Genomic DNA, 22,512 nt, shown 5'->3' on the forward strand with positions numbered 1-22,512 from the left:
ACAGCTCTGGACTGGGTGCGCTCTTTCCTGACCCATCGCCATCAAGCTGTCAGGCTGTCCCAGTTCTCTGCCTCCCAAGTCGAGTTGTCTTGTGGTGTCCCACAAGGCTCCTCTTTATCCCCTCTCGTTTTTAATTTATACCTGGCCCCGCTTATCCGCTCCCTCCGCCGATTCAATGTCTCCGCATTTAATTACGCGGATGACATCCAACTGGTTTTCACCATTGACTCCAGCGATCAATCTATCTTCACTTTTCAAAACACCCTTTGCTCTATCAGTGATTGGATGGGCACAAACCACCTGAAACTCAACCCCGACAAGACTGAGCTGGTTCTTGTCGGGGGGCCCTCCAATCCCTGGAACTCTTCTTTCTGGCCTGCCAGTCTTGGCAGCCCCCCCTGTCCCGTCAACTCTGCAAAAAGTCTGGGAGTTGTCATAAGTAACGATCTATCTATGACACCCCAGATCAGCGCTGTAGTTTCCTCCAGCCATTTCCAGCTCAGGAAAATACGTAAAATCTCCCGCCTACTTACCATCGATGCCCTTACTTTGGCCCTGCTTGCGCTATTCATGTCTAGGCTTGACTACGTAAACGCGTTATATGTAGGCATTCCTGCATACCAACTCAGGAGACTCCAGCTGATCCAAAATCAAGCTGCTCGCTTGATCTACCATCAACCTAGAGATCAGCATGTCCAACCTCTCCTAAAAAGTCTCCACTGACTCCCGGTCTCTGCCCGCTGTAAATTTAAGCTTGGTTGCATCATTTTCAAATCTCTCACTGGTCTTGGCCCCTCCTTCATTTCTTCCTTGCTTCATCCTTATGTCCCTTCCCGTACCCTTCGGTCTTCCCAATTGGCTTTACTTTCTGTCCCCAGATTCAAGCGGAAGAAACACGGTGGTCTTAGGTTTTCTTTCTTAGCCCCGTCTTTTTGGAATTCCTTACCTCTTTCTCTTAGGTTGCTCTCCCCCTACTCCACGTTCAGATCCTTCCTCAAAACGCATCTGTTTACGGTAGCCTACCACTAGTCTCATCCTCTGTTATGTTATTTTCTGTCTCTCCTCCCGACTCCCTCTGTACAGCGCCAAGAAACCTAATGGTGTTAGCGCGCTTAACAAATTGATTTAACATAACATAACATAACATAACAAGCATACCACCACTTAATTTTTCCCATCTCGTTGTGAATACCAGTCTCACTAGACTAGTCTTCAGACCACTATTGCCCCCGAAATCCTACTGATGCAGTTGATTCTCCAATCTGACTGCATCGTTTACATGCTTAACATGAAAACTAAATAAAAAACACGCACTTTATTTGTACTTGCCAAAAAGCGTCCATGGTGCACCATGCTTACTCTATCTGCTAGAAACTCTGATTGCAAAGCCACCTTTCCTCATCAAATGTCCATAATGGCACTAACACATAATCTCCTTACTGTGTTTAAAGTTGCATACCTTTTGTAATTAACAACAGTCTTGCGATTCCAGTCGAAATTTGAGGGGTAATAGATCCTGGTTATTTGCCGTCCTGTGTTTATGAGGGCATGTATGTTGCCACTTGTCCTTGTATCAATCTTAACCTTGGGCCCGATTTCACAGAATTAATTTAAGACTCAATCCTAAACTTACTACTATTTTGGTATTCACAGAATGCACTTACTACTTTTGGTATTCACAGAAGTTAGGATTTTGTCTTACATTTGTTTAAGACAAACTTAAGACAGACTTAAGACAAAATCCTAACTTCTGCGAATACCAAAAGTAGGAAGTTCATTCTGTGAATGCCAAAAGTAGTAAGGGCATTCTGTGAATACCAAAATAGTAGTAAGTTCAGGATTGAGTCTTAAATTCATTCTGTCAATCGGGCCCCTTGTCTTTATATTGCTGCATGTGAATCATTATCATTTATGTGAGGCCAAGGCATTTGCCTCCTCGTGGGGGACCACTGTGCTCGGTCAGTTTGAATACTTTAATAAGACCTCTTGATCAACGGTTCAAAGGGATGTAATCATGTCCATTCTGGTAAACCTAGGAGCCTCACATTATTTTTCCGTGACCTGTCCTCTTAATCTGTATGTTTATGTTCCTGTTTCTTTGCTAATTGTTGTTGGTAAGTTATATGTCTTCCATCAGAGTTATAAATATTGTCAGAATCGGATGTTCTCTGTTCCACATTTGTTGCTTTCTCTATGCTCTTATTTAAATCTTGACATAGCAGGGTGACATTAATGGTCATATTAATTTTGGTGATTTTTTTATTGCCATCTATTACAAGTTGTTTCATATCAGTTGTCTCTGTGACGCAGCATTTGTGGCTTTCTCCACCCCCCCCCCCCGGTGATCATCACCACATAGTTGCCGATGTGGTCTGTGCCTCCATCACAATCTTTTTTTTGATAGTACTTCTAGTACATGATTGACAAACTGTTTGTTCTTGTAGCTTCCTGGCCCTGGATTATGTTATTTAACTGTCTGACTTGCCAAGGAGCTTTACTTTCATCACTCGAGGAATCAGATGGGAAGGGGTGTCAGTGCTTCTGTTCCAGCATACACAGTTTTAATTTGTTCAAATGACCTGTTTGCAAATATCTTTTTAGCAGCTGTGTGTCACAGATTTGTGTCATCGCTGTAGGTTTTGTTGATCTCTATTCCTCCACATATAAAGTCTCTGCTATTTACAGAATATTACATTAGGCTTCGTGATCTATATGAATCATCACCCTCGTCCTATCACCTTCAGTTCAGTTCTGTGTCTCTATCTTAGTGGGATTTCCACATACACTGGTTGCTGTGTCTTGTGACTTACTCTCTTACATTGGCAGCTGCCCTCAGCTCAGCTGAGGTGCACTACACCCAACTGAATCAGTTCCTTCCTCTGGGTCTACTTATGTGGCAGCACTCGAGTCCTGTTCATGCCCTATTCTTCAGCCTGGTCCTGCCCCCAATATAAGATGTGGTTGCTCCCCTGAACCTTACAGGCCTATGGTCTCCTCCGCGATAGCCTCTAACTGGGTCCGACCGTGCTGCTACAGTCCTCGGGTCCTGGTTCTGAGGCCACACTGACAAGATCCTCAGCTGCCTTCCCATCCATAGGCCTGCAATAATATCAGAGCATAGAACCTGGTGTTTTGAAGACTCCTCTGCTTTCATTTTCAGATAGGGGTGTTCAACAGGGGGATGGACCTCAATTTTTAATGTCCATATTCTTTTAGAAACTTTTTAGTTTAGGGTGCTTAATCATGGTAGCTCCGCAGAGCCTCATCCAAGCTCCATTTACTACATTGATGACTAAACAATACATTCTAGGGTAAGTATGCATTTATTACTCATAGTTTCACTTATTGTAAGTACGGATCGGTTTAAGAATAGTTAAGATATAATCATTTTACAAAACAGTGGTATGTCGGTGCAGTGGATGCAATGTTATTGAATATCAAGCCTTCTTCTAGTCTAATTTTAAGATGTTACTTTTTCCTAGCTCCTAGATGCATTGTCACACACAGTTCCAAAAGAAATGCTGAGAGTGAAAATCATCTCTCTGAGAGCGGGAAGCATAATCGCTGAATTCAAAGTGATCATAATGGATACGGATGTCGCTGTGAATATTTCAAGAATGAGTGATTCTCTCTCGTACCTCAACCAAAGCAAAACCTTTGTGATTGATCCCAGCAGCTCTTCATTGCGAGGTAAAAACCGTGTGGTATAAGGTTAGAAGTCGAATTTTAAAACAGCACAGGTGTTACTGCCACATGATGCGTTAATATATATATCCATGCAAGTGAATGACAATAACAATATAAAATAAATGTCTTATTATAATTATAGTGGACATTTTGGGTCCAAGTATGCAGTGAGAACATCAAAACTGACAAGTGGAGGGTCCATTTTCTTCCATCATTTTTGCTGACTGTACTATTATAGACATTGAACCAACAATATGCATGAAATGTGCATGAAAGCACACATAATATTATTTATAACAAGTGACAATCTAATTCTGATACTATGGCTGCCTGTCTCCATTTTAAGACTGGCTACAGATAGCTGTACCTGTATATCCCATGTATCCAAATCTTTAACATGTACAAAATGAGAAAACGCACATTGAGAGTGTGGGCTTTGGTCCTCATCCACCGACTTGCATGTGTTTTTATTCTCTGACAGTGCTTGGGTGGACTGTTCTTCGGGGTCATGGCTCTGTCCTGTTTGTGATACCATTAGGTTTTGGTGATTGGGTATTTAGGGCCTGATTATGATATCGGTCGTTGTTGCCTTCGACTGACATCATCATGGAATCGGGACCGACTGACCTCCAGTCGGCCGTACTGACTGCCTAATTACAATGCGACCGCACATGGTGCGGTCACATACTGCCATTTCCCTATGGGAGCTTGGCTATGGCTGTAAACCAGCACTAGCACAAGCTCCCATAGGGAAATGGGAGATTGTGTTGATCCCTGCACTACATGGAAGGCACCTTAAACTGCACGCCACATAGTGCAGGGATCCACAGAGGGGCACCATAGGTGCCTCCTCGCCCCCAAACGGAGGCTGCAAGGAGAACGGGGCCCTGATAGGGGCTCCTAAATTCGCTTTCTGAAAGCCCAGTTCTGAAAGCCTGTGGAAACCGAACATTGAAATCCCAATGGTGGAAATGCTGTCCTTTGGGATTACGGGCCAGCCACCGACTGGCCGACGTGCTCCTCAAGCCTGACAGAATCCAGCCAGAATGACCGGCCAGTTTCAATTCCAATCGCCTATATTGTAATTGGGTGGTTGGAATAGAAAATGACGATCTCGGTCGGAAAGCCTCCGACCTATGGTCGGAGGTTTTCCGATCGAGATCGTAATAGGCCCCTAAATAACACTTTTTTACACTGCAGATGTGATAGGACCCAAAGCCCGCAGTTGAGAAGCACTGTTTGTTCTTTGGTGTATTTCCATTTTTAAAAACAGTTAATTGTGAATTTCTTTAATTTTTCTTTTGGAAATTCATGCTGGCTGTATGCCATAGCCTGTCAAAAAGACATGGTACCAATCACCTACCTTCCTTGCTTGATCATCAGTTTTTCCTATGTCTTGAACTTACAACTTAAACCCACAGCTGTTACCTAGGTTATATAAAGATGGTACACTAATAGTACTAGTAATTCCAAGGCTCTGTTTATGTCTCACAGTTTATTCTCGTCTCCCACACGAGTTCAACATGTTTAAGAAGTAAATAAATGCAAGCCATAGCTTATCCTCCCGTACACACTTTAGGAAGATAAACAAAAGTAAACTTAAAATATCCTAAACCTAAAATTACCCTTTTTCCCTTTGTCAATGACCACCCCTCAATCCTAAAAATAACCATAACACTGCAAACCTAAAACCCTAAAATGTATTATAGGATGAATCTCCACAAAACTTTCCAGATCTTGTCTTTCTTCAACATTGGCCGATGATGGAAGATTTTGCAGCGACTGGTTACATTGGGGGGGCAGGAGAGTCCCAAAACGTGTTTTGTCCCAAAAGCATTTTCCACCAACATGTTGTATTGGACATAGCAGCCAAACAGCAAGTCAGATTTGGACGAAATTTGGCAGGACTATACATTATTGTGTGCAGATTACCCTTTTTAGGGTTAGTAGTAAGTAGGATAAGTATATTTTAAGTTATAAGGATTAAAACATAGTGATATCTTTTGTCACTGTAGCTTTGCAGTACTTTAGCTCAACTAATAAGGTGCATGCCAACGACACTGCGTTATAACATTGGCTATAGAGCGCCTTTACAAACGTTACCAGCAGCCATGTTGGTTTTTATGCAATTTTGATATGTTCTGGGTCAGGGCCTACAATACAGGTAAGTAGAAGCTTTTCGTATTTTTCCCTTCCTATGATCACTTAACTAAAATAGTAATAGGTAAGGAAAAATAATTGTAAGGTTTAATACTTAAAAAAAAAAGATTACAAAGTACGACAGTATTGCCTTCGGGGTACCGTGATATCAAAAATATATATATATATATATATTTTAAACCTGGGCAATAAACTCCGCTCCACTAGCAGAAGTTGCGGAGATTTGGTAACTACGCATTTCATTGAAAACACAGAATTCATGCAAGAATTCCCACTCCGCTAAGCAACAGAGTTACGTACTGTACCCACGGCCCTTCGGTAAATGTACTTTACCTTAACAGGCAAAAATGCATATAACAAATTCACAAAAGTGAACTTTGAAAACTGTCAGGCAATGAGAGACGTGATGATTTTGGGGTCACACCTTATCTAGGGGAGGGCAAGCAGTTGCCTTGAACACAAAGAGCATATCATGGTAAACGATTCAGTGGTGGTCCCATCATCCTAGGCCACCCCGAGCAAAGTTATGGGGAAAAATACATTGCCAACCAAAGGCCCAGCAAAGCATTATGTGGCGAGATTCTAGAGTTTAGTGAATATTATAGTAATTGCTCTCAGCTGAGCCAGGGAGCCTGCCCCTTGAGGAATGTTTTGATATTGGATACTATAATATTCACTGCACCCTAGAATATTGTCCCATAATGCTTTTCAGGGCCTTTGTTTGGGATTGTATTTTTTACCCATAACTGTGCTTGGGGTGGTCCTAGGAGGATGGGACCACCACCAATCGTTCAGCATGAGGTACTCGTGGTGTTCAAGGCATCTACTTGGTTCTCCCCCTAGGTTAGTGAAGACATCAAAATGATCATCTCTCTCACTGCTTGCTGTAATTAAATTTTCACTTTAGTGAGATGATTATATGCATTTTTGCATGTAATAATAGTGTTACTTGTTGTTTTACCAAGGGTATGCAAGGTTTTTGTTTTATTAATTGTGGTGAGACGGAATGGAGTTGCGGAGCGGAATTCACTGAGTTTTGATAAATTCTACATAATTCCGTGTAGTAGTACTCCGCCAACTACGCCCACCCTTAACATATATATGTTTTTTTAAAAACACTCTAATGCACTATATTTGATTAAAATAGTGTACTGCAGTGCATTTTCAATTTTTTTTATATTTTAAAAAATAAAAGAACATTTAGGATGTAGCACAAAGTGCGCTAAAATAATGCTCACGTTCAAAAAACGAAAGGAAAAAGGTAAATTGGGTAAAAACAAACAGTTACTTGCTAACTACTAGTGCACTACACCCCAATCTTTTAAAAAAAAATATAGAAAATGTTAAATTATTTCCTATACCTATAAAGAAGAAAACCTACTAGTTGCTACTATATAAGGCCCTAACCCTCAATGTGGAAAAATTAGATAATGCCGACCCAGCGCAATGTACCATGGTATACCACAAAAGTACTGCTGTATACCGTGGAATAATGTATTACTAACAGCCAGATTTATTATTCTATTCAGTTACCATTGCGTCACACATAGTGTCACATGGCCAACAAAATACTTAAGTGAGAGTTACAAAGCAATCCAAGGCCACCATGCATGGCCCTACGTTGGTTGGTAAATCTGGATAAACACAAGGCAGCACAAATGTCTGTCTTGCGTCACTTTACACACCATATTTTACATTCTTATCTAATTTCATCTACATCCATACACCTCTACATTCCAAGCCACTCCACTCTAGGCTGTTCCACTCTATGCTCTTCCACTGTATACCATTCAACTGCACACCACTCCACTCTACCTCAAAGCCACTACAGTATACACTATTACACTGTATGCCATTATAATGTTTGCCACTCCCCTCTACACTATTCCACTGTACACACCACCACTATATGCCACTTCACTGTATGGTATTCCACTATACCTCACTACAGTGTACACCACTTCACTGTTCACTGCTCGAGTGTACACCATTCCACTGTACACCACTTCACTCTACGGTAGTGCACTGTAAGCCACTACAATGTATGCCACTCAACTCTACACTACTCCACTCTATGCCACTTCACTGTACTCCCCTCCACTTTACACCACTCCAGCCTATGCCACTCCATTGTATGCCACTCCACTGTACCTTACTCCATTATGCACTATTCCACTCCACTCCATGCCACTCCACTGTATGACCACTCAAATCTGGGCTATTCTATTGTATGGAACTCCACTGTAGCACTGTCCTCTGAACATTGTTCTACTGTATAACTCTCCACTGGATGCTACTCCACTGTACGATACTCCACTCTATGCCACTCCATTGCATGCTATCACATTGCATGCCATTCCATTCTGTGCCACTCCTCTGTATGCGCTTTCACTCTACCCTACTGTACTGTACACCATTTCAGGCTACTCCAATCCACTCTACGTTACTCTACTCTACGCTAGTCCACTTTATGCTAGTCCATTGTACTACACTACAACTATTGCACTGTACCACACTCCACTTTTTACCATCCACTCTTTGCTATTAGACTGCACGCAACTCTACTGTATGTTGTTGCAGTCTACTACCTTCCACCTCACTTATGCCACTGCAGGCTATGCCACTCCAGTCTACGCTATTACACTGTATGCAACGTCACTCTATGCCATTCAACTTTGTATTATTTCGCTGTACCTCACTCCACTGTATGGCACTGAAGTATATGTCACTCTATACTACTCCAGAATACGCTATTCCATTCTACGCCACTGCACTGAAAGCCGCACCACTCTACGCTATTCCAGTGTATGTCACTCCACTGTACAACACTACATTGTTTGCTTTTCAGCTCTATGCCACTACGCTAGATGGTACTCCACTCTACACCTTTCCAATGTACACAACTTCACTGTACATCACCCCATTCTAAACTATTCCATTGGCCAACACTCCACTCTATGCCACTCCATTGTATTATATTCCACTCTACCTGACTCCATTGTACCCCACTCCAGTGTACGTTACTCCACTCTAAACCACTCCACTGTCTGCTACTGCACTGTATGCTGTTCCAAAGCACACCACTGCACTGAACACTACTACACTCTGCTACCCCAGTGTATGCCTCTCCATTCTACTACATTCCAGTGTTTACTATTCCACTGTATGCCACCCCATTGTTCTCCACTCCACTGTGCAACAGTTGATTCTACACTATTCCATTAGAAAACAGTCCACTCTACTCCAGTACACTTTATTATATTATTCGCGACCCTACTCCAGTGTATGCCACTCCACTGTACACTACTTCACTGTACACCACTCCACTGTGCGTTACTTCACTATGCACTATTCAATGCACTGGTTGTACCCTTCCATACTACATCACTTATATCATGTGAAATTATAGCATTCATAACAACATTTATGACATCTCAAGGAACATCATTTGTAAAAAGAAAGTGCATGGAGAAGGTGCGGGTTAAAGCTGAGGAGAGGATGTGGCATAACGGCCAGAGCTGTATACTCGGGTGCTGGTGATCCAGGTTCAAGTCTTGTCATCGTCACAATATCCTATGATTCCGGGCAAATCACTCAATCACCCTGTGCCTATGCACCGCACCTGGATAGCCTCACGGATGATAAGATGCGCTATATAAATACATTTAAAAAACAGATAATTTTATGTGGTGAGTGATGTGACAACATCGGACACGGAGGTGTACGACTTATAGTAATTTGCATGTGGTATGTAAATTATACATTTAAGTTATAACTATAATGTCTGTCTAGTTTAAGTTGGGTTTTCTAACTACAACTTATCAATAACCTTTTTTTGTTTTAATTGAGTATATACATATACGTGGTAAAGGCACCAGCATGATAAAGGATGTTTCCCCAACCGGAAGCATCTGAAAGCATTGTTTGATGCTGCCTCCACAGACAATATCTCACAGGGAGGCCGGGAGTAATTTGGTTCCCACTTTCAAACTGTTAGAAAAGCTCTATTCTAACAGTGTTGAATACATATACATCTTTACCTTAGTCTGTATCACAATTGTATCAAACCAGCCTTCCTGTCCTAATACTTTTTCTTTCTCCAGTATTGGGGTATCTTTCATAGATTCACATGCTTGAATCATTCCCCATCGTTGAAGTGGGAGTCCCAAGGTACATAAAAATAGCATTAAATATGCATAAAATAGTCATATCATAGGTAAATGAGAACCAGGAAGTAAAATAGATAGAAGTCAATAGGAATTTTTTTTCACTTTCATGACTCGTCCAAGTCATTATATATATATATATTCCAAACTACAGCCAATCAGGCGACAGCATCCTCCAGAATGTCCTCCCCAGAGCCTCAGGCTCTCAGATTTTCTACCACCAGTTGTGTGAAGGGAGTCTCCCTGAGCTTTGCTCAGTACTTCTTCAGGTTTCTTCAGAATGTCTTCATTTTATGATGTCCTCTTCAAAGAAATCTCTCTGTAGACCTTGTGAGTCTTGTTGGAAGCTTTGGATGTTTTCTGAAGACCGCTGCAAAAACAACAGTGATGGACAGAATGCAGAACAATGTCATACATTCACCCAGTACAGAGATCTGGGCCTAAATCCATTGTTTTTTTGCTCACCATGGCATTCCAGCTTGAACCTAGCCATATGCAAATCAGTCTTGACTCTGTGCCCCATGGGAACAGTCCAGCCTGACTTGCCATGCCAGGTCCTCCCTGGACTGGACTGGAAACAAGCATCCTAGGACCGGTTTCGGGTTTTCAGCCCTCGTCAGCCAGGATAGCTTGATACCAGAGGCATCGAGAGCACGGGACTCACGTCTGAGCATACCCGTCCCATTTGGGGTGACAAATGTTCACCCTAAGTTGGCAGGGTATGCCCTACGTGGGTCCCTTGCTCACTTTGCCACTGGATTCAAGCTAGCCTGGCTGATGATGGCTGATTAGCCAGGAACCGGTCCCAGGATGCGTGTTTCCAGTCCAGGGAAGACATGGCTTGGCAGTTCGGGCTGGACTGTTCCCATGAGGCACAGGGTCTGACTGATTTGCATATGACCATGTCTAAACTAGGGTGGCGGAGTGAGCTAAAGAATGCTGATGGATTAAACCCTGATCAGTTGACTGGGGGTGAGTGCTTGCAACGTTCAACACTCCGTCCATCATCCCCTTTGGTTTTGCATTGTTCACCCTAAGTTGGCAGGGTATGCCCAGAGGTGGGTCCCTTGCTCACTTTGCCACTGGATTCAAGATAGCCTGGCTGATGATGGCTGATTAGCCAGAAACCGGTCCCAAGATGCTTGTTTCCGGACCAGGGAAGACATGGCTTGGCAGTTCGGGCTGGATTGTTCGCATGAGGCACAGGGTCTGACTGATTTGCATATGACCATGTCTGAACTAGGATGGCGGAGTGAGCTAAAGAATGATGATGGATTTAACGCAGATCAGTTGACTGGGGGTGAGTGCTAGCAATGTTCAACACTCCGTCCATCATCCCCTTTGGTTTTGCATTCTTCGCCCTAAGTTGGCAGGGTATGCCCAAACGTGGGTACTTGCTCACTTTGCCACTGGATTTAAGCTAGCCTGAATGATGACCGCTGGTTAGCCAGAAACCGGTCCCAGGATGTTTGTTTCCGGTCCAGAAAAGACATGGCTTTGTCAGTTCGGGTTGGACTGTTCCCATGAGGCACAGGGTCAGACTGATTTGCATATGTCCATGTCTGAACTGGGGTGGTGGAGTGAGCTAAAGAATGATGATGGATTAAACCCAGATGAGTTGACTGGGGGTGAGCACTTGCAATGTTCAACACTCCGTCCATCATCCCCTTTAGTTTTGCGCTGTTTTCTGAAGACCACCACAAGAAATGCATTTACTGCTTATACCCGGACCACCAGGTGAGAGACAGCAAAATCTGCAGAACTTTCCTCAAATGACTTTGAGGGACAGAGAAGGACGTCTACTTCTGTGGCTACAGAACAATAAGAACCAGAACAACTCCTTATCTGACATTGAGAGTGTTCCTCTGTCAGGACTGCTTCCTCTAGGAAGAGAGCTAACGACACAGATTTGTCTTCTCCTGGGGCTAAGGTGTTAAAAAAACCACGCACCTCAAAGATTGCTGAGTTGCCGTCCACATCAAAAAAGGCTCCTCCACCTCTTAAGGGTAAAACTCTACCCTCTACACCCCGAGAAAGACTGTGAAATCTCAGGCTTCAAAACCCATTTCTAACAGAGATTGCTCAGAAACGGGGTCCTTCGTCGACGAGCTTGATGACGATGTCTTCATCGACGAAGCCTGCTGTCGCCAAAACGACAACGTCAACTTTCTCATTTTCAAAGCTTCGACGAAGAATAAGAAAGCCTCGTTGACGACTCCCTCGTTGGTGGCCACCTCGTCGGCGTTTGCCTCGTCGACGAATGCCTCAACGATGACCAACTCGTCGACGACTACCTCATCGACGGCTGCCTCGTTGACGGTGCAACTATCTTCATGCACTGATCTCCAGGTTTCGTCTTCGTCTACAGCGACAGCATCCTCAAAGTCTTCTATGGTACCGTCTACACATTTGCCACTGTCGACAACAGCGCCTTCCTTGCTTCAAAGACGCAAATCTTCCTTGGAGGTCCTCTCTCCGATTCACACCTCCCCAAGTAAAGTTCCTCTTGCGTTGCCCCAGCAGTTATTGGATTATGGGGCTGATGAGGAAGAATCTGATGAGGACGATAGATTTCGTACTGCCAGGAGCCCTTCAGTGCTCTTCATTAAATACCAAGCTGAAGATCAAGAAGGTGACTATTACCCTGAGACTGCTGCTTTAGCTCCAGAGTCAAACCCTACTGCACAAATGCCTCTGTCTCTTCTAAAAACCTTGAAGCACATGTTGGATTACTACTATCGCTGATTTCCTCCATCTGAATCAGCTTCTTCTGTCCCACCAACATTCTTTCCTCAATCTTCATCAGTGCTGAGGTCGCCCAGACGAGTTTCTCTGGTGGCTTCGGTGTCACATCACCTTCAGGAAGCTCACACCATGGCCAATGTCAGAGAAGAAGGAGAATTGGATGACAAATCACTCCCTACGGAATGGGATGACTATCAGAAACATACTTGTGAACATTCTTTACCTTGGCCTTCCTGATAACCTCCTTCAGTGCTTACAGCTGGTTCAGAATGCTGCTACACGGTTCCTTATTGATAACCCCAGACCTGACTCAATTGTCGCTCACTTAAGATCTCTGTATCGGCTTCCAGTTCCCAAGCACATTTCTTTTAAATCTTTTCTTCACACCTTTTGCGCTTTTCATCAAAAAGATCCTATGTACCTCAGGTAGAGAACTCATCAGTATGTTCCTGTTAGATCATTAAGATTCCACAACCAGTTGTGGCTCCTTCAGTGAGGCGTGCTTGTCTGAGAGGCCATTTGTTCTCCTACCTAGCCCCCAAACTTTGGAATGCTCTGCGTCTCTTTATTCTGGTTTTACCTGATGAAATATTGTGTAAGAAAAGTTTTAAAACCCCACCCTCTTCAACGTCTACATGAGCCCTCTCGCTGTCATTGCATGCCAACACAACCTTAACATCATCTCCTACGCCGACGATACCCAGCTGATCCTCTCCCTCACTAACGACCCTGCCACCGCCAGAGCCAAACTCCACAAAGGAATGAAAGACGTCGCGGAATGGATGAAGATCAGCCTTCTGAAACTGAACTCAGACAAGACGGAAGTCTTCATCCTCGGACCATCCCCCTCTGCCTGGGATGACTCCTGGTGGCCCCCTGCCCTGGGCAACGCACCCAAACCAACGGACCATGCACGCAACCTGGGCTTCATCTTGGACTCCTCCCTCACGATGACCAAGCAAGTGAACGCCTTCTCATCCTCCTGCTTCAACACCCTGCACATGCTCCGAAAGATCTTCCGATGGATCCCCACCGAAACCAGGAAGACGGTCACCCAGGCCCTGGTCACCAGCCGACTGGACTACGGGAACACCCTCTATGCTGGAACCACAGCCAAACTCCAGAAAAGACTCCAGCGCATTCAGAACGCCTCAGCACGACTCATCCTGGACATCCCTAACAGCAGCCACATCTCTGCCCACCTGAAAGACCTGCACTGGCTCCCCTTCAACAAGAGGATCACGTTCAGACTCCTCACCCACGCACACAAAGCTCTCCACGACATGGGCCCGAAGTACCTCAACAGCCGCCTCACCTTCTACACACCCACCCGCCAGCTCCGATCCGCCAGCCTCACCCTCGCCTCCGTCCCACGATTCCGGAAATCCACCATCGGAGGAAGATCCTTCTCCTACCTGGCAGCTAAGACATGAAACTCCCTCCACACTCACCTACCGCTGACCCTGGACCACCTCTCCTTCAGGAAACAACTCAAGACCTGGCTGTTCGAGCAGTAGCGACCCTCCCCTCAGCGCCTTGAGACCCCCACGGGTGAGTAGTGCGCTATACAAATTTTCGTGATTGATTGATTGATTGATTTATTTCAGCCAACTGAGTCTCATTAGAGAGCCCTTTTTTCCTTCTATCTTCTAGCGAGCACCGGGAAGTCAATTGACAGCTGCACACTTTATAGATGACATATTCATTCATTCATTCATATGTCACACCTATAATACTCCCTAAATAGCCAATAAGGCAAGGTGCAGTGTATTTAAAAAGTTGGTCATCTACTTTCAAGTTTTAAATGTCCTGGTAGTGAATAATTCATACTTTTGTTTTTCACTACTGCAGGGCCTACCACTCCCATCAGATAAAAAGGGATACCTTATTACGTTTGTGAAGTGATAACGTTTGATTGGGAGTAGGTAGGAATGTTGAGTTTGGTCTCTAAAGAATTGCTATTTAAAACCCTATTTAATGGGAAATGCAGATTTTAAGTAACAATTCTGAAAATACAACTTTTAGAAAGTTGGAATTTTCATTGTCCATAACAATTTGATGCCTGCAGCCTGTATTGTGGGTCATGTGACTAGGTTTAACTCACAGTTGGCCTTTGTGTATTACTCACATGTTAGAAGTGGGACTGGGTGTTAGGCCACTTTAGCAGTGTGGGGGATGGAACTGTCACCTACCACACTTGCTTTTCAAAGGGGCTGCCTCAGCACACTCACACAGGTTTTCAAACTAGCCTATTGTGACTCCAGACAATCTGAAGATAGAACAAGGAGGAAGGAAAATCCAGACACCTCAATCGGGGAAAAATTCAAGAAACTTTTCCCACTTAAAAAGCTAGCACTAGGTATAAATATTGGACCCTCAGATAAAACTCTTCATATCACTTCAGAACGTGTGGAAGACTCAGAAGAAGTACTGCTCTGCTGCTGGAGGGACTGCCCTGCTGCAAGAAAGACTGCCCTGCTGCCTGCCGAAGGAAAACTGGAACTACATGGACACAACAATCTCCAGAGACTAGGCCTGCACCTGCCTAGCTGTCCTGACTCCACTGGCCCTGGCTGTACCCAGCCACTGGCCTCTGCTGGAGGGAGACCGTAAGGGGCTCCCGAAAGAAGCCCCTGCGGTCCTGGACCCTTGGTTGGCATTGGATTGTACTGCTCCTGGCCCAATTGTGGGACTCCGTAGAATGGCCGCAGTGCGATGTAAAAAGAACAATTGATGGACAGAATGCAGAACAATGTCCTACATTCACCCCAGTACAGAGATCTGGCCCCAAATTCATTGTTTTTTTGCTCACCATGCCATTCCAGTTTGGACCCAGCCATATGCAAATCAGTCTTGACCCTGCGCGCAATGGGTACAGTCCAGCCCAAACTTCCAGGCCACGTCCTTCCATGACAGGAATCAAGCATCCTAGGACCGATTTCGGGCTTTCAGCCCTCATCAGCCCGGGTAGCTTGGGACTCCAGTGGCATGGAGAGCACGGGCCCCACGTCTGGGCATACCAGTCCCACTTGGGATGACAAATGCTAAAAGAACAATTGATGGACAGAATGCAGAACAATGTCATACATATTTACAAAAAGGGGTGGTGAGGGACAGAGTCTCTGAAATTAAACAGAAAGCTCTCACCCAGTCAAAAGATCAGGGCTAGATCCAACACCGTTTTTTAGCTCACTGCACCATCCCAGTTTCAGAACCTGGCTGTATGCAAATTAGTCTGTTCCTGTCCCAGTGCATGATGGGAACAGGACAAACCAAACTACAGAAGCCAATTCTTACACTGGGAAGGAAACAAGCTCCCGGGGACCGGTTTCTGGCATTACAGCCGTCTTCGGCCCGGTTTGCTTGAATCCTGATGGTGCAATGAGCAAGGGTCTCACATCTGAGAATACCCTTCCACGCTTAGGGTGGACAAAAATATTTACAAAAAGGGGTGGTGAGGGACAGAGTCTCTGAAATTAAACAGAAAGCTCTCACCCAGTCAAAAGATCAGGGCTAGATCCAACACCGTTTTTTAGCTCACTGCACCATCCCAGTTTCAGAACCTGGCTGTATGCAAATTAGTCTGTTCCTGTCCCAGTGCATGATGGGAACAGGACAAACCAAACTACAGAAGCCAATTCTTACACTGGGAAGGAAACAAGCTCCCGGGGACCGGTTTCTGGCATTACAGCCGTCTTCGGCCCGGTTTGCTTGAATCCTGATGGTGCAATGAGCAAGGGTCTCACATCTGAGAATACCCTTCCACGCTTAGGGTGGACAAAAATATTTACAAAAAGGGGTGGTGAGGGACAGAGTCTCTGAAATTAAACAGAAAGCTCTCACCCAGTCAAAAGATCAGGGCTAGATCCAACACCGTTTGTCATACATTCACCACAGTACAGAAATATAGGCCTAAGTCCATCGTTTTTTTGCTCACCGTGCCATTCCAGTTTGGACCCAGCCATATGCAAATCAGTCTTGACCCTGTGCCCAATGGGAAAAGTCCAGCCCGAACTGCCGTGCCAGGTCCTCCCTGGATAGGAAACAAGCATCCTAGAACCGGTTTCGGGCTTTCAGCCCTCATCAGCCAGGATATCTTGACTCCAGTGGCATGGAGAGCACGGAACCCACGTCTGGGCATACCCGTCCCACTCGGGTTGACAAATGCAAAAAGAACAATTGATGGACAGAATGCAGAACAATGTCATATGATGCATCACCTCGCAGCTTCTCCACAGACTTGACTCAGTGTGACCCAGCCCTCACAGATCCTTCTCATAACCGACGCAGCATGATGCAGCTTAACATGGAACCTCTCATAGGAGCCCTCGCAGCTCCTCATTGGAACCAGCGCAGAGTGGTGCAACCCAATGCAGGTTTTCCTGCATTGCTGCCCTTGCAGCTCCTCATCAAAGCAATGTAGCGTGACCCAACTCCTCACATCAAGGACATATGGTACAATTTTCAGTGGGACTAACCTGGTCCCTCTATCTGGCCCGTGCTCCATTGTGGTCGGCTTGAACTTATGACTTTGTCCTGGTCCAGCGCGAGCAGATAACCACAATTAGTGCTTTGTGCTTTTTGGTACTATTTTCACAAAGAATTTAAATGAGCCTAACTCTGGTTCTACCAATTGGATGTTTGTTGTTTTGGTGTCATTTTATTTATTAAATTGGTGTGGGATTTTTCCTGTGTTTTAATTTCACTTTACTACTGCTTGAGTGCTGCACAAATACTTAACACATTTCCTCTCAGTTAAGCCTGACTGCTTTTGTTCCAAGCTACCAAAGGGTTGAGCACAGGCTAATTTAGAAACCTTTTTTGGTTTACCCAGACAAGAATAGGATTGTGGATATTGTTTTGGTATGGTTTTACCCACCTCAACCAACAACTCAATTTCCCACAGTCATATTCAACTAGACGTGTTCTTTTATTTTAGAAACCATTTGATTCTATGACTCATACTATCACTTACCCAATTTGTATGTCTGCTGTTGCCTAAAACCTCTTGTGAAAAATACATAGTGTGTGAGTTTTTGGTCAGCTCCCTTTGCCATTGGTTTGTTTGGGTCAGCCAAGTTCAGCCACCTCCTGACGTATACATCTTCCCCATTTTTGGATCAACCCACAGGAGGACTGAAGAGGTAGACATTTTGCAGCTGTGATTGATGAGAAAGAAGTCTATGTTGTGATTAAAGTTCCTGAGCCACTGGTCTGCCACTGTAGAAGAATGCGTCATTTGATGTTGTACTTGTTGCCATTGGTGTGTGGAGGATGCCACCGAATGCTGCAGAGAGGAATTGGCTTGGCTTCTTATTTTGCTGCTGGTGTTGGCAAGATGCATACGTAATTCATAGTCCTATCATGCGACTAGCAAGAAGTGTGTTTGGAGTTTGTTGGTAACATGTACATGTTTTAACAATCAGAACTTGGAGTCTTGCCAAACATGTTTGCTCATTTCATGTCCAGTAGTCATATTATGTTATGGTATTTTATCTTATGTTATTTGTGTACTTGAACAGTGGACAACTCACCCGAGAGGGTATCCTGATGCTGAAGCGCAACTGTATGGCAGGGCTCAGGCTAGGCGAAAAGCAAGATCTGCAGTTGCTTGCAGAGTTTAAGAACTGAGGGGTTCTTGGATGTGAATAGGCAGGTAATTCCAGGCTTTAGGATCGAGGCGGGGAAAGCATGACTGCAGGATCTGGTTCTGTATGTGCAGGTGGTGTGCTATTAGCAATTTAGCTGAGCTGAGTTGGTTGGTAGAATTGTAGAAATGCATGCAGTTGTTGAGGTATATGGGGTTAGTATTGTGTAAGTCTTTGTATGTGTGTGTGCTCTTTAATGTGTGGGTGATGTGAGTGTGGAGTGGATGGGGTGGAGTGGTTGAGTGATTGAGGGTGAGCCTGGCTGTTGAGTTTTGTATGGTCTTGAGTTTTCTGGTCAGCTGAGCATTGATTCTGGCATAGAGTGCATTGCTGTTGTCCAGCTGGTGGTGAGGAATTGGGTGATGGTTTTGAGAGCGTTGATGGGGAGCTATTTAAAGATCTTGAGCTCCTTGAGTGTGTAGAAGGAGGAGCTGGAATCTGCGTTCAAATCGCTGGTCATGGTTAGTTGGTTGTCAATGACTTTTCCACGGTACTTTCCCTGGGTTGTGGAAAGGGGTGTGTAGCCGTGTTGGGCAGGCCACCAGCTGAAGTTCCAGATGAAGTTCCTTTGCCAAAGATTACTACTTCCATCATGTCTGTGTTGAGCATGAGACCCCATTTTCATTGAAGCCATCATCTCAGGAATTGTTCATTGTATAATCAATGATGATTTGGCTGTTTTCTGATGTTTGAAATGGGTTAATGCAAAAGTGTATTGGTATCAAAATCAACTATCTCTGTATTGCTCCTAGTGTTTGTATGTAAAGAGGGGAAAACACATTGTGTTTTTATAAAAGCCCTCACTCACCAACCTAGTTGGTGACATGCTTCATCATTGGGCCGACCAAGGTGCTGAGTGCACCTTGGTTGTGCTACGACTCCTGGATACAGCGGAGCAGGCATTGTAACGTGAGAGTGCAGTGATGGTGGGTGGGTGAATGGTAAAAAGAAATGTCCAGAGGGTCCAGCTGAGCAAAAAAAGACTATTTATATATCTGGGCCCTTGACAGTGAGTAAAAACAGGATGCGGATATTGTGAGAGATCTTAAGGTGACTCCAATATCCTAATCGGTCAATATGTTTCAGCCACGCTCCCTTTATTGGTATGGCCTTCTTTAGGACCTATGTGTGGTGAAATATGAGTGATCTAAAAATGTGTTATCAGAGACCAATATGTGACACATGCGCTAAGGTGTGCTAAGTGTTTTGAGTATTTTTTCCTCTAACGGCGCATTCCCAGATAATTATAGAGAAATGCCCCATGAATTCAATGTGGGGGCCCAACATTTAGTTACACTTTCATCAAGGTCTAAAGCCCAGCTGGGTACCTGCTGCGGTCACCATGGAGCTCCGTCAACAGTGCTCACGGGACAAAATAACCATAGTTAAGAATTTCTATCTCAGTCACTTTTGTCTGTATGTCAATTGCATTTTGTACCCTTTTAAACAACAAGGTTTTCTACATAAAATTGTGTTTTGAAAAGTATACACTCGTTTTACATTGTTCATTTTTGTTGTACGCCAGTGTTGTGATGGATCTGCTTTAAAGTTAAATAATTAATTTTGAAATCTATTTACCAGCCATTAAAAGGGCTTAAAACAATTAATTTTTGAAGTTTACTTAAGATTTTCTACATTCAAAAGAATCCTTTGTTGGCACTGTTACCTGATTTTGAGTTTGTGTTATCCAATCCTCCAAGGGTTTATTGCGTTGCCCATTTGCTCGCTCAGATTGTCTGTGCAGGCATTTTTCCAGGCTTTGAAGTTGGAGGTGGATTTGGGGAGATGTGTGTGTCGAGGTCAGTGGTGTAGGAGTTTGGAAGACCATGATGCTTCTGGTATCGTCCAGTTCCAGTCCCATTGTGAAGATTTGCAAGGTGTTTCTGCGGTGGTGTGGGATGTGATGATGAAATTGATGAAAGTGTGGTTGGAGCAGCTGATTGGTATGGCTTGTCTACTGTGATGTTGCTGAAGCTGGAGAAGATGGTGTCCAATGCCTTTGTGGGACTTCCACTTGCTGGCTGAGTCTAAGGCTGGACAGGTCGTCAAGGTGGTTGGTCATTGAGATTGGTGAAGTCCTTCAGGTGGTAGTTGAGGTCGCTGAGAAGGATGGAAGTGCTGGAGTCAAGGTTCAGGAGTCACCAAAGTCTGCAAGGGTGTTGTTAGTGTTGGTGTGATGTCCGAGGCAGTTGGTAAACAATGGTGCTGCTCGGGATGTAATTGGTGAAGAGGAGTTTGAAGATTAAGTGTTCCATGTTGCTGGTGATGCTTTCCGAGGTGGTGGAGTATTGAATGGTTTCTTGGAAGATGTTAGCGATACCGCCTCTGTTTGTCCTGACTTGTCTTGCATCTTGTATCCGGGAGCTGGGGTTGCCGTTGCAGCTGACAAATGAGTTAGCCAGGCTTCAGTCAAGAAGAGTAAGTCCGGTGAGCGGTCATGTACCAGATCCCAAGTTTCAGTGGCATGTTTAGTGAGGGAAGGAGAGTTGGGGAGTGTGCTAGACAGAGATGGGTGCTTTGTAGTGGGGGGCAGGTGTATGCAGTCTGTGTTGAGTGTGTTGGCTGTGTGAGGTGCAGCAGGAGTGAGGTGGGTGTGGAAGAGTGCATGTTAGATGGTAGGTGGTGAAGGAGAATGTACCCTCAGCGTTGAGCAGTGAGGCACCACAGCAGCGCAGGGAGATGTGACTTCGGTTCAAGTCACGGTCGAGAAGCGATGGGGGTGTGGGGCAGGGGCGGATTGGCACTGCGGGCATTCGGGAATCGGCCGAAGGGCCGCTGTTTCAGTGCCCTCTGTGGGCCGTTTTTTTTCTCCATTTCCCAGTCCACAGAGAGTGCTCTCTGCTGTCTGCTCTCTGTTGACTGGGAAAGGGGAGAATAACAAGCATTTGCAATGCAATAGGTCTCGCATTAGGAAAGTGTGAGCTATTGGTATTGTAAATGATTTTTTTTTTAAATATGTGTTGTCTTTGAAAATATATAAATTAATAGCATTGTTATTCACAAAGCCAATATCTTACACTTTCCTAATGCTAATCCTATTGGCTATGGCAATGCTTGTTGGTAGCAAGCAAGGAGAGTGCTGTTGTGGTGCTGAGTGATGATGTGGTTGAGCTGAGTGATGTGGTGGTGTATTAGAGTGATGTAGTGGTGCCCCTGAGTGATGTGGTGGTGTCCCAGAGTGATGTGGTGGTGTCCCAGAGTGATGTGGTGGTGTCCCAGAGTGATGTGAGGGTGTCCCAGAGTGATGTGATGGTGTCCCAGAGTGATGTGATGGTGTCCCAGAGTGATGTGATGGTGTCCCAGAGTGATGTGGTGGTGTTGGTCAAGAGTGATGTGGTGGTGTTCCTGAGTGATGTGGTGGTGTTACTGAGTGATGTGGTGGTGTCCCTGAGTGATGTGGTGGTGTTCCCGAGTGATGTGGTGGTGTCCCCGAGTGATGTGGTGGTGTCCCCGAGTGATGTGGTGGTGTCCCTGAGTGGTGCCCCCGAGTGATGTGGTGGTGTCCCCGAGTGATGTGGTGGTGTCCCTGAGTGATGCCCCTGAGTGATGTGGTGTGTCCCTGAGTGATGTGGTGATGTCCCTGAGTGATGTGCTGGGGTTCCTGAGGGGTGTGGTGTGTGAGGGTGAGGGGGTGAGGGTGAGTGAGGGTGAGAGGGTGAGGGGTGTGAGGTTGTGATGGTGTGTGAGGGTGGGTGAGGGTGTGATGGGGTGTGATGGTGAGTGAGGGTGTGTGAGGGTGAGGGTGTGTGAGGGGGTGTGAGGGTGATGGTGGTGATGGTGTGTGAGGGTGAGTGAGGGTGTGTTGGGGGGTGAGGGGGTGAGTGAGGGTGAGAGATTGAGGGGGCGAGTGAGTGAGGGTGGGTGACGGGGTGAGGGTGAGTGAGAGTGAGAGGGTTGTGAGGGGGGAGGGTGAGTGAGAGTGTGTGAGGGTGGGTGAGTGTGTAAGGGTATGTAAGGGTGAGAGGGTGTGCGAGGGTGAGGAGGTGTGAGGGTCCAAAGTAAATGGTGGCAGGGCAGACATCATAAGAGAGAGAAGAGACTGAGGGGAGATGGAGGGGTGAGGGGGGAGTGAGGAGAGAGGGGAGTGAAGAGAGAAGGGAGTGAGG

The 22,512-nt window shown here is 45.1% G+C and overlaps 1 protein-coding gene across 1 annotated transcript in view; it reads left to right on the forward strand.

Moving 5' to 3' along the window:
• Window positions 1-22,512, forward strand: part of LOC147698856 (uromodulin-like 1) — a 569,037-nt gene that overhangs the window by 266,005 nt on the left and 280,520 nt on the right. Inside the window, exon 10 of the mRNA XM_086935447.1 lies at window positions 3,483-3,690. Within this exon, the coding sequence (XP_086791573.1) occupies window positions 3,483-3,690 (208 nt within the window). The remainder of the gene's footprint in view (window positions 1-3,482; window positions 3,691-22,512) is intronic.

This window comes from Lissotriton vulgaris, chromosome 8 (genome assembly GCF_964263255.1).
Source record: "Lissotriton vulgaris chromosome 8, aLisVul1.2, whole genome shotgun sequence".
NCBI lineage: Eukaryota > Metazoa > Chordata > Amphibia > Caudata > Salamandridae > Lissotriton > Lissotriton vulgaris.